At 40.1% G+C, this 18049-nt stretch overlaps 1 protein-coding gene across 8 annotated transcripts in view; it reads right to left on the bottom strand.

The window, feature by feature from the left end:
* The window catches only part of Rols (rolling pebbles), a 54258-nt gene that overhangs the window by 25553 nt on the left and 10656 nt on the right, over positions 1-18049 (bottom strand). For 3 of the 8 annotated variants that reach the window (XM_071770332.1, XM_071770336.1, XM_071770330.1), the window contains exon 1: positions 10617-11414. The exons of 1 other annotated variant lie outside the window; for it this stretch is intronic. In XM_071770332.1, coding sequence (XP_071626433.1) covers positions 10617-10674 — 58 coding nt within the window. In that variant the 5' untranslated portion in view covers positions 10675-11414. Of the gene's footprint in view, positions 1-10616; positions 11416-16855; positions 16923-17545; positions 17758-18049 lie in introns of those variants that run through there. 4 more of the 8 variants (XM_071770327.1, XM_071770328.1, XM_071770335.1 and 1 more) reach the window with 3 other exon arrangements.

Below are 18049 nucleotides of genomic sequence, written 5' to 3'. Positions count from 1 at the left end.
AGCACCTCATCTACGAGAAATACGGGGTGCTGACAATTCCGATCGTTTTCTTCAAAGTTCTCGGGAGTTCTCACATAGTTCCGAGCATTTAAATACGTTTTGACAAGAGTTCCAAAGAACTCTAAAGAAAACGATCGGAATTGTCAGCACCCCGTATTTCTCGTAGATGAGGTGCTGGCGGTCAGATTAAAAAATTGTTTAAAAATAGTAAATAGCTGGAACTCTTGTCAAAACGTATTTAAATGCTCGGAACTATGTGAGAACTGCCGGGAACTCTGAAGAAAACGATCGGAATTGTCAGCACCCCGTATTTCTCGTAGATGAGGTGCAGGCGGTCGAATTAAAAAATTGTTTCACACGGCTAACCTGGGGGCTAACCATATTCGTGATGTTGTCACTTAGACAGTCCATCGATCTTACATGGCACTTCTAAATTTCACAAACACGTTATACTTTCACAAGTGCAAAGTACGATTATTCCGATCGAATTATTCTGATCGTGACGAGCGCGAAATAAAATTTTACGAGACGGTTTTGTCGAAAATATTCGACGTTGGTTCGACGGGACGCCGCATATTTTTTCGAGAGAAAACGACGTCGCGTTTTACGGCGCTGGTTTTGATTTCTTGCACAGTCTTCTCGTCTTCCCAGTATTTGGCGAACACGAAGCAGTTCAGATTTTCTGTGCTTTTATCTAAATCTGACTGATAGCTTGCGATCATTACATTTTATTTTTTCGAAATAATATAATTTGACCCAAGTTTATGACCAATGGCAAAAGTGGTTTTCAAAAACTCAAATGATAACTTAAAAAATAGAAATCTACAATAATATCATTTATCTAAATTATTTTAATACACTCTTAAGCATGTGTCGCCAAAAATTGGAGATATACGTTGAAATAAAAACCCTACGTAATTACGAGGGACATAATTACCATCAAAAATAGAAGGGAAGATGGTACCTCGAAGTCAGGAAGTACATTACGTATTTTCAATTTTTGGCGATACATGCTTACCGCATAATGTACTCTTAAGCATGTGTCGCCAAAAATTGGAGATACACGTTGAAATAAAAATCCTACGTAATTACGAGGGACATAAGTACCATCAAAAATAGAAGGGAAGATGGTACCTCGAAGTCAGGAAGTACATTACGTACCTACAATTTTTGGCGACACATGCTTAAGAGTTTACATACCTGCATTACTTGTTTCTTCCAGTTTTTTATCAAATAACGGATACATGTTTTGTCGGTGGATGACCACATTATATACACAAAATAAACGATTCTGCTGCTGCTGCTGCTGCTGTATCACTGTCTAATTTGCGAATGTATTCCATGCATTCGCACTGTGACTCCCGGCACGCACCGCGAAATACTCCGCGAATGTCACTGCTTGTGAATATATTCATATTTATGTTAGTTGCGTAAATAATATTACAGTCGTATAAAACGGTCTAAGAATCCTTTGTTCGAGCAACGATATGATACGTCCGCGTCGATGCCACCTAGTGGCTATGCCACTGCTATTCGCGAATGTTTTTTGTTCAACAAATATCGCGATCATGCATGGTTGACGCCGAGTACCTCGTATACGAGGTACGTATGTAGGAGGTACATTTGTACGAGGTACATATGCACGTACGAGGTATGTATGTACGGGGTACATACGGGAAGCCCCCTAAAAAACTGTACCTCCTAAAAAATTGTACCGTGAATTTATAAGTGCGGTGCCTCCAATCGGTACCTCCTCCTTTATCAGTACCTTGTGTGTATTCCGTACCTTGTGCTATACTGTACCAGGAAAAGTATCTCCTAGCAGTATGTAACTTGAAATGTCATTTCCATTTAGAAATTAGTACCTCGAATTTGGAGATACTACGCGGTACATGCTTAAGAGTGTAATTCTGTGAGGTCTCTGAGATCCCATCCACATTTGTCATCGTAACTTCAGCAAAAATTCAATTTATTTATTTATTTATTTTTTTAATCGATTGAGAATCGCTCCATGAATAGGCCCATAATGTATAAAAGTCGATAGAATTAAATCGATGCGTTCCGTTTCACGCATGATGCGCATAATGCATCATTTATCCTTGTTGTTCACCGAACGCACTCCTAAGAGTTTCAAGATATACGAGTAAAAAGAAAAGAATATAGGGGACAAAAGTGCAGAAACGCGAAGAAAGGAAGTTGAGCTGGGGTCTTGGAGACTTCACTGTGTATACCTAGGGTTAACAAGCAGCACTGCGCTGCTGCATTCTCGATGCTGCATAACAAGGAAGAAATTGATATAATTCATATTTTTATTTAAAAAACCGTATATATGCAGCACACGGAAAGAATGGTTTTGCTGAAGTGTCTAAAAATTTAGCTGAATACAGATCTAAAAGTAATTTTGTTGGATCATCAAAATAATTATGTAGAACACCTAAACTGATTGCTAAAATGTCAAAATTTTTACAGCATTATCATATTTTAGCGACTTACTATAATTATTTTGATGGTGCAACAAAATTATTTTTAGATCTGTATCTAGCTAAATTTTTAGATACCTACAGTCGTTTTGGTTCGACCCAACTGGCTAAATTAATATTTTTACATATAATAATAATTTGGCCAGTTGGGTCGAACCAAAACGACTGTTGTTTTGAATTATTTACTGGCGACGGAAGTTACTTGTTTTGTTTTTAGATACCTACTTCAGCAAAATCGTTCTTTCCGTGTACATATTTTTATCAAGGTCTAAATAATGTTAATATATATCACTAATGTAAAATGTATATAAAATAATTTTTTTATCTGCGAAAGTTGTTGGAATATTATCGAATCATTAGAGAATTATAAAATCTTGAGTTTAAATTTTTCACGATCTAATGAATAAAACTGTACGTATGAATTTACAATCATCCACAGTAGTATTTAAAGGGGTAAAACGTTTTGAAGACTCGACCGTTGAATTTGAGTCTAAGGATGAGAAATCAGTGAAATTTATGGAGAAGAACAGTATGTTATATCAAAAGATTTGTTGTACGTCACCAACAGTAACTATTTTAAGAATTATATATTTTACACATGAGGGAAAAGAGAAAGTTATGATAAATGGATTAATGACGCGTAATGAGTTAATATTTATTTTAAAGTAGATTAGTGTAAAGTAGATTATGGCATTTAAAATTATCATGTGAACATTATTTGTTACACTTTGTGAATCGCTTATTACCTTTTGTGAATTATGGCAGAAAGGATAAAAGGTTTATGGACATATTATAGTTATCTCACGAATCTCACGTGTTGGCGCTGAACGACCCTCCTTAAGAGTTCCAAGCTCATTGAAGCATGCGATTATCTATCACTTTAGTCGGGGTGTCGAAGTTGGCCGGCCTTGCAACGTGGGAGAAGCGGACGCGATTCCCGCCACCGCTGCGAGTCGAGCCCCGGCGCCGGGTATGCTTGAAACGCAATGCCAGTGCACTACGTTTGACACACATGGATATCCATTCACGAAATAACTTATTACTATTTGTTTCTATTTTAATTTGACACGGTTACTGGGGGCAAATCTCGTGGAGACCGTGGACATATTCGGACGTGTTTTGTCCTGAATAATTTTTGAAGATTACTAATGCCATCAGCGCCGAGATTAGATTGAATCTTTCGAGTCTGTATTTATTATCTTCGACTTGTTCTTGGCCGTTATGTGATCCCGAGGAGGATTAGGTGCCATAAAATCAAAGAAGAAGAAGAAGGCTACTGGGGGCCACGGCACGAGTCTCGTGCGTCAAGAGGCGTAATCTTTTCTATACCCGATAACTGGCTCCTACTCTCAAGGGACCAGCTATGTACTCACTGAGTGTCTCCGTACTAACCGAGTCACCACTCTCGCATCGCTTGCACGTGACCATCCGAGAACCCGGGCATGAAGATTCATTCTTGACTTTTTCATATTTACTACGTGTTGGAGAGCAAACGGATTGACAGCCGAGAGCTCCCCAGATAACCGTGCCCTTTCTTGGCCCCACAACTCACCATGGACAGCGGTACTTGGGCCCGTATCACTACAGGCCCTTAGTGGCGCATTCAGATCGCCATTGACGTCGCTTGGTTACTGCAGAGCGCGCCGACCAGCCGACATCAGATTTTGCGACCGAGCCGTACTGAATCAGAACAGCCCCATTGCAACGTTCCAGCGAGACCACTGGGAAGTGGGCGCATGACTTGACTGGGAGAGGCTATATATTCGTATCACCAGATCAATTGACTTTAACCCTAGGCCCAAAGGAACTCGTGCAGAGAATCAAAGACCTAAGACAGCCTAACTCGGTCGATACAATACGACAGTGCTCGCACCAGCGCAGTTTTCCTAACACGGATCCGCTACTTTTTTCGCGCTCCTTTCTGCCACGATTCACACAAGGTAGTAGCCTTGCCACTGTTAACAACGTGGACGGGAGCGAGGCCGCCGTGGCCAGCGTGATTACCGGTAGTAGGTCCGACGCACGTTGCACGTAACTTTTAACTTTTTAATTCGTCATGATTATTTGTACTTAATGCATTAAATTATGCGTTTTACTCATTGATATTGTTTAACAATAATCTTATCGTTGCTTATTAAAAATGCAACGATAATTTTATCATTGCATCTTTAATACGCGTATATATCGATGCTGTGAGATTTATATCAATATTACTCGTATAAAGCCGGGTACTCACTAGGAGCAACGTGCAACGCAACGGTTGCTACAATTTTTTTACAATGTGTTTGTTCCGGAATAAGACGTATTTACGCAGCAACTGTTGCGTTGCACGTTGTACGGTTCTAGTGAGTATCCGGCATAACAAACTCCCTCCGTGATTATATCTCCGATTTAAGATGAGCTTAGTATACTCTCAACGCAAATACGTGTGTTAGAAATTCGTGGTTGACTTACGGCCGCTGGACATTAGTATACTCTGCCTGTTGCGTTTCGCCGCAAAACCTAAGGCCGGGTACTCACTAGGACCGTACAACGTGCAACGCAACGGTTGCTACAATTTTTTCACAATGTGTTCCGAAATAAGACGTACTCACTAGTTTCAGCAATCGTTGCGTTGCACGTTGCACGGTCTTAGTGAGTACCCGGCATAAGATGGCTAATAGAATGGCTGGCAAAAAATGATGCTGTTGATACATCATTTTTTTTCCATGTATATATTTCCCTTATTACCTGTAGCATAGCGTGACCTTGCGATCTCGTAATATCAGGAATTGAGCGCTAGTCAAGCGAAAAGCATTAGAACTCCTCAACATAAATCGTGTAGATACTCTTCGAAAAGAAGCTGAAACTCTCTAATCAGAACTATCGAATTTTAAAGTAGGAGTGCCAGCTTCACACACCCGTCAGATTATATCCTTTCGCGAATTTTTGGAGCTATGTCAACGACAGGAAAAATAAAATGAAATAATTGAAACCGATCGGTTCCGATCGGTCAGATTCAGATGAAAGCATAGTAAATCTGAACTGCTTCGTGTTCGCCCCAAATACTAGTAAGACCCCTGTTGAGCTGGCCCCCCCCCCACCTTGCAGAAATTAAAAAAAAATAGCGCAAAATTACAAGCTATTTGTGAGCTTTTATATCATGCAGATTAAAATTTTTGAGCTTGTCACACTGAACAGAAATTTAATATTTTTTATGGGGGGCTGAGTCAACGTTTAAAAATAGATATTGAATTAATTTTTACGGCAGAATTAGGAGCTATTTATGAGTTTCCAAAATGATATAGTTTGGATTTTTGATCTCATCCTCTTAACCCCGAAACAACCCTTTAATTGATTCAACTCAAGAGAAAAATGTTGAGAAAAATTTAAATATATCGTATCGCGGATATAATTCGTATAGCGTATAAACTCTAAGAATAAACTCTTAAAATACGCGCATTTTGATTATTGAGCTACAACCCCTTCGCAAGAAAACCATCCCATCTTCCTGGCTTAAGAGAGAACTGTACTTAAAATGAATAAAAGTATTTTACGACTAAATATTGTTTACTAAATTTTGAACACTAAAATAAAAAGAAAGAGTACTTCACTCTTGAGACTGTTAGGGATCGGGGGTAGTTTTCCATCAAACGGCTAAGGTACAAAATTTGAAACTTCATATTTTTGTGATACAAATTATCCTGAATCGAGTTTACAAGTAGCAATTGATTCTGCTGATGAGAACGAGTACTTTACTCTTGAGACTAATAGGACTGAGTTCTATTAGGAGCTGTTTGAAGCAGAAGGGATGAATATATTAAGTTTATTTGTATGGTACAAATTAGTACAAATTTAGTCCTTCAAATTTCTGTATTTAATTTTCTTTTTTTTTTCTTGTGGTCTTTCTAGCTTAATGCTAAGGTAGCACCGCCACGATTTTCTCCGAAATGGCACAGGATACAAAATTGTTATTAGTGGTACAAAATAGTACAAAATGGGTACTAAATATTCTGATAGGTCCGGTTTGATTCTGCCAATTTGATCCTGCTAGCTTAGAAGAGGTTCGTTGTGCAGCGTGTGCGATTGTGCTCCACCCGTTTCATGGTTCACATGATTCCGCTAAACGCATTTGCGAAAGAGAGAAAGAGAGAAAAAGATTAAAATTTTTCGCAAATAAATTATGATAATTTTCAATCTCTTCCTATATAAAGAATCAATAGGGAGTAAGTATCAATATAAAACACACACACACAAACACACACATCCATGAGTACATTGGTTATTCAGGTTCTTGGTTCTTAGAATGGGCAGCCAGACGCGACACGATCTGTTGATCGTAAGACTGCTGGTCGCCTCGCTATATAGTCTCGCTACTCCGCGTATTCCTCTCACTCACCTCACGACACAACCGCCCACCGCATGCATATATTTGCAACATACCGTCATAATAGGTATTCCATAATCATACGCTGCAGGCAAAACTTTTTGCCGAGCTTGTCACAGATTAGAAATAAACTAAAAAAATATTATCCATTAATAAATTACAAATATACAATACTATATTCAGCCATGTATTCCTAAGAAGCTGAATATCTCTAAAAAAAAGATCTACAAGAAATGAATATTTGGCATAAATATTCATTTCACAGACAGAAAAAAATGTATGTACAAGGGTTGATACTTTTTTCAGGTATTGATGATCTCTCATCGTTAACACATATTATACTATATGTATACAATATTTTTCAAGTGTTAAAAAGGAAAAGGTACGAATGCACAAGAATGCACTTTCAGTTAACATGAATATCTTTGAATGCTTACGAGATGGTTGAAAATCGAGCAGTTTCTTTTAGCGAAAAACATTTCCCCTTCGATACTTTGCTTCTAATTTAATTAATTATTATTTAAATAGTTTAATAACACACACACACACACACACACACACACACACACACACACACACACACACACACACACACATTACAAGTTCGATATCCTTCTTTACGCAGAAAGATTTAAGCATATTACGTTTGCGTATGTTAAAAGAAAAGAAAAGAAATTTTTTTATTAATTTCCGAGCGAACGTATATAGAAAATAAAGTCTTCGATGTGACAAGAAAGTGAGTCACACAACAAACGTTCTGAGATCATCACGCGTGTACATACCTCTTTCAAGGTTTATTTCGCGCGAATTACATATACAAGTTCGGGTGATGCATTCACATATCGTCAAAAATCTTTTTCTCGAAAGAAAAGTTCGTCATTCATGAACAAGTAACTTGACTGTATAACTGGATGTTCTATGTGCGCACTGGCGCACGAAATTGTAGGTTGAAAGAAACTCTCAACCTCCGTTCTTTATCCGCATCCTGCCGAACTGCATAAACAGGTGTGCGCATTTCGCAAGGATGCAGTGCGTGACGAGAGTACAATTATATGTGCGAGTCATATTGGATCCGTCATGTTGGCAAATTCGGATCTCTTTTTCGCAAGCCATGCCGCTTCTCTTCGCGAGACGCACCTCTCGAAGGAACAATTTTAACTGACCCACTTATTGACGTGTGGTCGCGGCTTTTATTATAATTATAATATAAAATATGTTTAAAATAGATGATATGCAGTCACACCCACACGAACCAAGAGACACGCGCACACAGAGGGAGGGAGAAAGAGTCTTCTCTTTTCAGGTGGTTTATATTTTCTTATATAATTATATATAATTACGACAACAGAATACATATGAAACATTCAAGAGAAATATGCCGCATTCAAAGTGCTGCAAATTGGGGCGATGCACTTTTGTACACCAATATTTATTTATAATTTGTGTGTCATATATATTACAGAGATTAATATATTGAAATAATTAAAATTTATGAATATATTCGATGTGAGATAAATGTCCACGTTCTAAATGCAGGTGACAGAGAAAGTTAGACGCTGTTGTATTCAAGGCAAGGTGCGCGTTACAGGTGTGTATATTTCGTAACTATATATGTATTGGATGCAGGTTGTCGTGGGATATTAGTGGATATAGCCTGTGCTTTTTCAATACGCACAATCAATAAACATGCGTTTGAATTACGTGAAAAAGATTTCTTCTCATTGTCAGTTTCATAAGGATACTTATTTTACATACGAGTAATAAAGCTATCGTATCCAAGCTCTATAAGATGTATTATTTTTATTAAATTCGTTGATCCGCACAAGATGTTATCTCTTTCTCTAGGATTATTCATAAATAACGATAATAATATAATTGTCAACTTATATATTATACAAATTCTTTCACGATATATACCTATATTTCGAATATATAGATCAAATAATAATACAAAATAAATAAATAAAATTTCAATGCTTAAATTTGCTTCGTATACATATAATATATGCTATTAAATGCTGCATTTCTGATCGCGATTTTTTCGACTTTTTGCGTAAAGTTGTAAGCCACTGTATCATTTGTTTCTCATTCTATCATACCTAAAGAAATCGTAAAAATTGTTTCCGAGTGCAAATAAAGTGAAGCAATAACGTTTGCGACGCGGCGTCAGAGGGATATCGATGATAAACTGAAAGCATGTTGAATCGAATCTCAAGAAGGCTTTCCTTGGCTTCGCTCTACAGTTAATTCCGTCTTCTGATAGTAGCGGCGTCTTATCTGCGACTCGACCATCGACGCATGCCTCTGTGTGTGGTCTAACACAACCGGTTAAATACAACTAACATCGAGACCAACACATTTTCCCTCCCTACCTTTCTTCCTCCTCTCAAAGTGTTAATTGCATCGCGTCAAATCCGGTACCGCATCGAGAGGATCACGTTCGGTATATCTTTGGTCTTTGGTTTATCCGAATTCGAGCCGATATCGGCTTGATTAGTTCTCATCTCATCGACTGACAATGAGTTTTATCGTAGGAGATTTCTTTAAGCGCGACATATGGTTGGCGTGACCGGTGACAACTGACAAGCGTAAAGTTTATTTTCGAAATAATTTATTTCAACATGAACCAGTCCACGGGGACCACGGGTAAATATACATATATATTTCATACGAATACTAAAAAACGGAAGTTCGTTGTTTCACTCTAAAACGTCAAACACTCAAACGTGTCTTTAAATTAGAATGTATGTAACGCACGTCAGTTTCCCACCTTTAATTCGCGCTCTGTTCAACGCCATTGAGACGAATCTCGTGGCGTTCAGACTAAAGTTGAAGATTATTATGATTCCGCAAAAAAATCAGACGTTGCACTGGACGCACTCGACAACTCATTATTAAACTCATTCGAGAATTAAATTTACACTATTATGCCATTAAATTACTTTTTAAGACATACACTACTATCGAACTGTCTTTCCTAAAGAGATTACTCTCTAACACTATACATATTAGGGTATATCGTATATACAGAAAAAAATCGAATAATTTATGTACCTATATAAAAAGCGTTAATCTAATCTTCTTGCGTAATAAAAGAGATTTTTTGCGTAAGAGAGTGACAGACTTGTTATCAGACTCGTAGCATGCGTACTTGAGAAAACTTTGTGTAAAGTTTAATCGCGTCTCTAATAATAAACGACAGCACGTGATCTAACCGCCAGAGAGTCAACGAGATTGCACCGTGCACGCGACGAGCGACGAATAGATCGCAGACTCTCTCTCTCTCTCTCTCTCTCTCTCTCTCTCTCTCTCTGCCTTTTCATAATTTTGTTGCATGTTGAGAATGTACCAAGAACTTACTGGTGCCACTGATGCGTCTCGTAATTAACTCTAAAAGTACTACATTCTAGTAGTTTCTTTTATTTTGTTAAAGCTGTCACACAATACCTCATCAAAAAGGTATGCCACGAGATATTTGAGAATGGAAACATGCAATTTCTATAGAATGCAATGACTAGAATGTAAAATTCGCCACAATTCTACACGTGTTTTGAATGTTGAATAGATTTGATTCGTTCACGCAAGTTTAACACGCACCTGAAAACTTTACTTCCTAGAGAAATTTAATTTTCGGATACTCGAGATCACGCATTGAGTAAATCTTGACTGCGACTATGTTTCGCGACTATATTAAAAAACAATAATTGCGAGTAAATGTTGTAAAGAAGAAAAACTGAAAAAATGAACAATCCGAGGCGTAAAGTACTTACCGAGCACAGAGAGGCTGAGACCGGAGTTAGGGCGAGGCGATCTGTCGGGGGGCGCCATGTCGCTTCTCTCTCTCTTTCTCTTCTTCACTTTCTTTCTTTTTTCTTTTTCACTTTCCTCTTCTCTCAAATGCTTCCTTTTTTATTTTTCTTCACGCGCAGATACGTGCATGCTTTAATCCGGCAGCAGAGACTGTCGTACATCGCACGGTGTAATACACACGAGTCACATCACACATATCCACAAACTGGAGTAGCGCGCGTAATATGGCTGATGGAGATACGGTAAATTGGAACGCGCACCTGACGACCTGACGACCGTCTCCGACTCGCGGCTATTGCGGAACACGTACGCGACGGGTGAGAAGGAAACCTACGCGATCTCGACTGATCTCGCGCGTCGTAATAATTCTCTTTTCCTCATCTTTCTTCTTTCCATTTTTCTATTTGTATCTCAAAGCACCGGCATGGAAAGATAAATGTCAAACGCGCGAACACGCGACGAAGGTTCGTGGCGCACTGACTCACTGACTGCCGCCAGTTTCTGCCAGGCACTAGGTAGGAGGCAGGAGTGCCAGGCTACACAGCCGAGCGCAGCGCGAAGCAGCGCGAAGCAACGATGCGCAGCGCAACGCGGTTGAGCGGCTTCAGCGTGGCTGAGCTCGGCGCGATGACCGAGTTGGCTGATTGGCCGACAGCCCCAGCGGCCCCGGCAGCTCCGGCAGGTCGGTTGAGTTGAGTCGAGTTGAGTTGAGTTGACTCGAGTCGCTTGGTCGCGACCGCTCCGACAACTTTGCCGATCCTCAGTATCCTCACGCCTCACGGTCGTTCTTTCACAATGAGAGAACTCTCTATCTCCGTTCCTCTTTCCCTCTCTCTCTCTCTCTCTCTCTCTCTCTCTCTCCCCCCCCCCGCTCTCGATCCGCTCCATCAATCTTTCTCTCCCTCGCTGCGTCCTTTTCATCCTCCGCCTCGCTAGAGCGGCGCGTGCGCGTCCACTGGCCGCCAAGTCTTCTGCTCTGACGTCTTACAAGCGTATACGTTAAATGCAAGTCTTACGCGCTATCATGAAAGTTGTCACTTTCCGGTTTTCTACGTGCGTAAAACGTGCCGTTTTGCCCAATCTAAACCCGCGATTTTATCAATCGCTAAAAACTCGTCACTCGTAAAACCAGCAAAACTTTCCATATGGAAAATGCGTTTGGAAAAGAAATAAATAAAGCGGAAGCGACCGTTGGCGTACGAGTAAAATTGGAAAACGCCGAATAGATTTCTCATTCGTAGCTTTATATATTACCTATATATTACACTTTTCGATATGTTATAATGTAGGATACACGTAAGAAGAATGAAATTGTCTTTCATGTATATAATACAATATATTCTTACAAACGTTGGTGTATTCATCATAAATCGTAAAAGATCGCGACGGCGACGTACAATAGCGATATATAGAAAGATATTGGTGGACGAGCCGGCGCGGGCGCTCGGCTTCCGCGTGCGACAAGTGCGTCCGCGCTCTTTAGGATCGCGTTTAGCATTTGTACTCGCGAAACATTACTTTCTACTTTCACATCTCACAATCAGCCTAATATACGATCTTTACATGCGCTCGGATATTTTTCTCCTCTTTTGGGTCGGCGTTGGAAGGTCCACGTCGAGAGTCTACAAAAATCCTGAGACTATGAAAACGGCTATCGAAAACGGGGCTTCGATTATCCCAACGAAAAAGAGAAAGGATACATGGAGAAAGCTCCCGGGTGCATTCACCGTTTGTTCCATCTTTGATTTAGCCGAGTTTAGGCGATCATGCCGAGTGTCAAGTTTCAAGTTTCGCGTGATCGCTTTCAGATCATTATTCGTTCAGTTCGCGATTCGCAAAGCCTCGTGATTCGTTAGTCGCGAGTTGAAAGATTCAGATATACAGCTAATTTGTTTTGTAAGCTATCCGCTTTTCCTATTTATCTACAAATGTATATGTACCGCGGTCTGTTGTGCCTGTCTTTGACAATTGGCAAAGTCATCAATCATTTCCATCTCGACAAGTTTATGACAAGTAGCAAGGTCCGATCTGTCTGTAAGTTTGATTTTTAGTGCAGATGACGGAAGAAGCAATTGGAAAAGAAATGGCGATGCATTCCAAGATTCTGCATAATCTATACTCGCGAGAGATTTTGCGTTTTAAATATCTTACGGTAAAAATTGTATTATAAAATTCTGGAACAATTAAGAAAGGAAATTTGTTACAAATGAGAGAGCTCGACTTCCACGACGTTCGCTGACCCTTATAAGCTCGTAGAACCAATTCGATGAACGCTCGGACTGTAGGGCCCGCGTGGGGGGACTGGGACGTCCGCGTCGGAGACCTTTCAGCGAGCGAGAGGGTTCTCGAGAGTCTATGGGCTCCTCGGGCTTCTACGGGCTCTACCTGCCGAATGACGGGATTCAGAGAAATTTTTTCGTCCCTCTTCTGTGATTAACTCTCTTTTAAAAAGGGAGAAATTATTTCGTTCGTATACCACTCTGAAGAATTCGATACGCGTTCTCTGGTGTACTTGAGAACCGAGAGACTCGTAATCGGTATATCAGCCCAAAACATTTGTTTTTAAAAAGAAATTTTTGTTTCTTTATTTAAGTGCTGCGTACGTATTATGTACTACTTATTCGAGTTATTTTGAGACTCTGTCACTGAATGCTGTACATATCCTGTCGATTAATTTTTTTACACTTCTGATCCAATTAACTAGGCTAGCGTATTCATTTATCTTAAAAGTCTGACGGATCTATCATTTTGGTAATAATTTATGTTATAATAGGCTACGGTATACATAATGGATAACGTGAAAATAAAAACGTTATAGAAATAACGCGCGCGACCAATCTTATCGACTGGTATATAGTCTATAATTTTCACGGAAACCACATTATTGCGCAGCAATGTGAAATTCATGGAGTGTTTGTCGACGCGAAAGCTGGTGATTTAAACTGTTGACGTGGTAATTCGTGCAATTGCAAGAATCAAAATTTTTACTGATGACCGAACAGTGGACTTGTTTGAAGACGTGCGAAGATTGTGATACAAGTTGTGTAAAGAGGCCGTGATATAAACTTTAAACAGGTTCCTTTTTAGCAAGATATTCGCAAATGACGAGTTAAAGTGTACAACGATGAAATGTATTATACTTGAATACATTTATAATTGTTAGTATGAATCTATCGCGCAAATATTTGTTGACATTAAAAGTGTTACGGTCAAGAGCAGGAATATAAACACATGAGAAAAATTAAGAGATTAAGATCAAAATCAAAAAGTTACCAAAGACTTAATAGAACACGCACAGATAGTTTGTTAATCAACATCGCAAATTTCCAATATTATGAAACACTGAAATGACTGAAACATGACTGAAACACGTTGCCATGAGTGATACGAAGAGACGATTAAAAATCGACTTTTTGAGTAATGGCTATTCCGTGATTATCCGCGACATTCCACTTTCACATTTATTAACGTCGCGTCACGATAAAAATATGGCGAACGCTCTCACGATCAGTGCAAGAGAAATCTCGTGGTTGCAGCTAAGACGTTTATTAGTAAGCTATATAAATGCGCGGCCGATTTAACGCACCTGTTCATTTCGTGGCTGCGATTTATAAACTCTCGAGACGTTTCTTTTTCTTCTTTCCATCGACTGATATATTTTTATATATATCCGACTTTTCTCGGATATCCGTAATATTTTGTCAGTGACATGCGATAATAGTTAATTGTTATCATCGAGAGATTTGTTGGGATTTCACATTACCAATACTCGACACACACACACACTCGTCCGCAAAGAATAGAAAACGCTGCACAGTAATTGCAAATGATTATCGGACGGAGGGGGGGGAGGAGGAGCAGTATTTAAACTTATTATTTATGTCGTTCCTTGCCCACTTAATTACCATGATTATTATTTATCCCGCAATTATATCCAAGCCGCGTGTAACGCATGTTTTCGTCAGTCCTGCAGGAAACTCGCTCGTGGGCGAGTAATCTTGTCGCATCGTCTCCTATCGTGACGATTAGCGGAACAATTTAACGTTTAACGTTGCCCACGCATCCAATTGTACTTAATACGCCGGTCGAGCTTCAACTAACGCGAATAATTTTCGGTCTTGTAAAATGCTGTTCAATAGCCATCACGCGCATTTGCTATTGTCACGAATACATAAACACAGAGAGACTTTATTGTTAGAAGCATTGAAAATTGATTGTTAAAATGCAACATTATGCAAAATGGATTTCTAATCTTCAGCGTTTCAGGAAAGGAAAGGTAATGAAATGAAATCTCGAAACAATTTTTACACTATACCTATCGCTTTTTCTACATTCTCTCTCTCTCTCTCTCTCTCTCTCTCTCTCTCTCTCTCTCTCTCTCTCTCTCTCTCTACAAGTATAAATTTTATAATAAAACAAAGTATAAAAAATTGTTCGTAAAACGAGTAAATACTTAGTTACATTTTTTCGTTAAAGCGTCGAATGTGACGTTGGTATTCAGCGAATGGTGCCGCCGCGCGCCGGTGAGATCCACGAGATCCACCGACCGCGTGTTATAGTATAGGCCGCAGCGCGACGCAACGGTTCTTTTTGCTCGAGACTGAACCTTGCGTCGCGTCGTGTCGCGTCGCGTCGGAAGATCCGTATAAGGCCCGTCTTGCAACACACTTGCCGAGGCACGAAGTCTCCTGTGCCCCTAAGCCTTTACCAATACATACCGATACATACAGTCAGCCTGTATCTCGTTACGACGAGATCGGGCTACGAAAGCTTTTATCGCTTTGTTCCAAACTTTAAATTAACATCTAAAAATTAGTGGACTCTAGCTGCTTCGAGCTAGCTCCGTATCTGAACAAAGTTTGAAATCCATCTCTTTCATTCTACAAATGTAAACAAAGCTTACAAAAAAAATCGCTTTGATCGGTTAATCAATTTATGTATTAATTTTATTTTATGTCTGTGAAGTTGGCCCCCCTTTTTCAAAATTCGGAAATTTTTATTAGAGTTCTGTCGATCGACGAATCGTCGTCGTCGTCGTCGTTGTTTTTAATGACGAGTCTGTCGAGCAAGGTGCCCGTTTAATTACCGATGCTCGTTTCAACGTGGGCTCTGCCTACCTGGATCCCGGTCCGCCCACTCGCATCCGCTGCACTAGCCTACAAGTAGAAAGGTGCAAAAGTTACCTCTGTATACGTTTGCACGTCGACGACCCAGAGTCAGCTGCACCGCTAATTTACTAATTCGTTAATTCGCGGCTACGTTTTCTCGAGTCTTTATGAAAATATATCGCGTGTATATATATATATATATATATATATATATATATATATATATATATATATTATTACAGCTAACACGCCCGATTGCGATACGTTCGCGGTATCGTGCGTTTTCGGTAGCGCGTAAAAAATCAAATTTATACCACTAATTATTTTTTACCAATGATAGAAAGTGTTTTTAGTTTGTTTTGAAACTGCTTTATATATAATATCTTAAATAGCTTACTTTTCTCATCGCCCCAAACCAGTCCATCCCATTTGGTCGATCGTCGTCAATCAAACGAATTGTGCTCACTATAAATTTTGGAAATCGGCCTACAACTATCTACAGCGTGCGACGGGACATTTCTTTCCATTTTTAACGAATAAAATTAACATTTTAACATCAATCCGTAGGAAATTTATATATGTTTCATCAGGATTCGCGCGCGGCGTTGCATGTAAATTAGCTATTAGCGGCAGTTGTAATACCGCGGTAAATATCCTAGTATCGGTATAGTCGAAAGCTCGACTACCGTTTCACGAGTACCGACACAAGCTTCTGGAAAGCAAGAGACTGTTTTCCGCTTCAAAAAATATTTGTTCAAATGAGAGAGATTCGTTGGATCTTATACATACAAGGTACATAAATGTATATTCTCGAAGGAGAAACTGTTCGTAAACCTCTATAAACTTTCGCGAATGGAAGCTTGGCGGTCCAGGATTAACGCACACATCGGCTCTTTAAAATTATTTAATTATTCGAATCGCCAAGTTAAAGATAAATACGCGGAGTTAGTTGACAAAAGTAAGACTTAGTATAATAATAAATTCCTACTTATGTGTAGAGTTGTAGTTTTCCGTGTCAGGTATCAGTGCCCCGCGCTCGCTAGCGCGACGTACGTGGGACAGGATCTCTAGGATTTTCTCCGTGTACTTACCGCGGAATCGACAGAGCGATAACACGGGATATCTCGTCCGCCCACGTAGCATCCACACGCGAATCGTACGCCCCGCGCCCCTACGTTTACAAAGGTAAGCGTGATTTTACGCGTGGCGTGGCGCGTATAGGACGAGCGGGTACTTAGTAGAAGGATGCGTGCGCGAGAGGCGCACGCCGCACACCGGTTTTCCACTGAATTGTTACATTCGCACCGGTCAACCGCGACCGCGTATTAAGTCTGTATAACGTTTAACGTTGTACAACGTAAAAGCACGCGACGACCTGTCTTCTCTGCCCTGGACTCTCCGCTCGCGCTCGTTCCGAGTTACGACGTAGGTGTAATGCGTCTCGCGACTCGCACCTCGCACCCAAAACGTCATCACGTCATCACGTCATCACGTGTCTGATATTGATAAATCTGTACTTACTTCTTCCTTTAAAATCTTGCAAACCTATGCGTGATGATTCTTCTGTGACACATGCATGCAGTGAAGCGAGAAGCGATAATCGTTAATTTTCACGCACGTTTACAACTAGATTAGGCCGTTACGCGCCAAAGTTTTACGTTTACATATTTACATATTGTTATTTAATTTCGTACGCGTATCGTAGATATTTTGAAAGTAACAGTGCGTTGCAACGCACTGTTTTGCCTAGAAATAAAAGCATGAAAATTACTTTAACTTACCAAAGTGGCACGTTCACGACGTTCACGTTATTCCAGAGACAGACACGTACGCGAATTCCTTCGTATTCGCCCTCGCCCACGCGCGCCGCGACACTCTCGCGCCTGCTCCCCAGGTTCATTCATTCGCTCGTATCCTTCTTTCATTCAAGGCCTGATACACTTGAATCGCGAAAACCGTACGTCCCGTACCTCGTCGCGTCGGAGCTCGGAGCGAGTAGGCGAGTACGACTCATTGTCATTACGAGGCCCGGCCTGTAGATAACCAAGCGCGCGTGCACGTGCGCACGACGTTATCGCGCTCAGAAATACATACGTGATGTGTGTACGCATCAGCTCGACCATGTCTTACGTCTTACGTCTTACGATTATTGTCTCGAGCCTCAAGGGGAGTTCTCCCCACGTTCTATCGCCTTTCTCTCCTCTCCCGCAGCAATTATTCGCTTATCTGTTCATTTCCTGTCTCGTTGAATAGCCGGAGATCGACGACATGTTAAATTCTCAAAG

This window comes from Temnothorax longispinosus, chromosome 2 (genome assembly GCF_030848805.1).
Source record: "Temnothorax longispinosus isolate EJ_2023e chromosome 2, Tlon_JGU_v1, whole genome shotgun sequence".
In the NCBI taxonomy this organism is placed as follows: Eukaryota; Metazoa; Arthropoda; class Insecta; order Hymenoptera; family Formicidae; genus Temnothorax; species Temnothorax longispinosus.
This window is presented reverse-complemented; position numbering and strand designations above follow the sequence as displayed.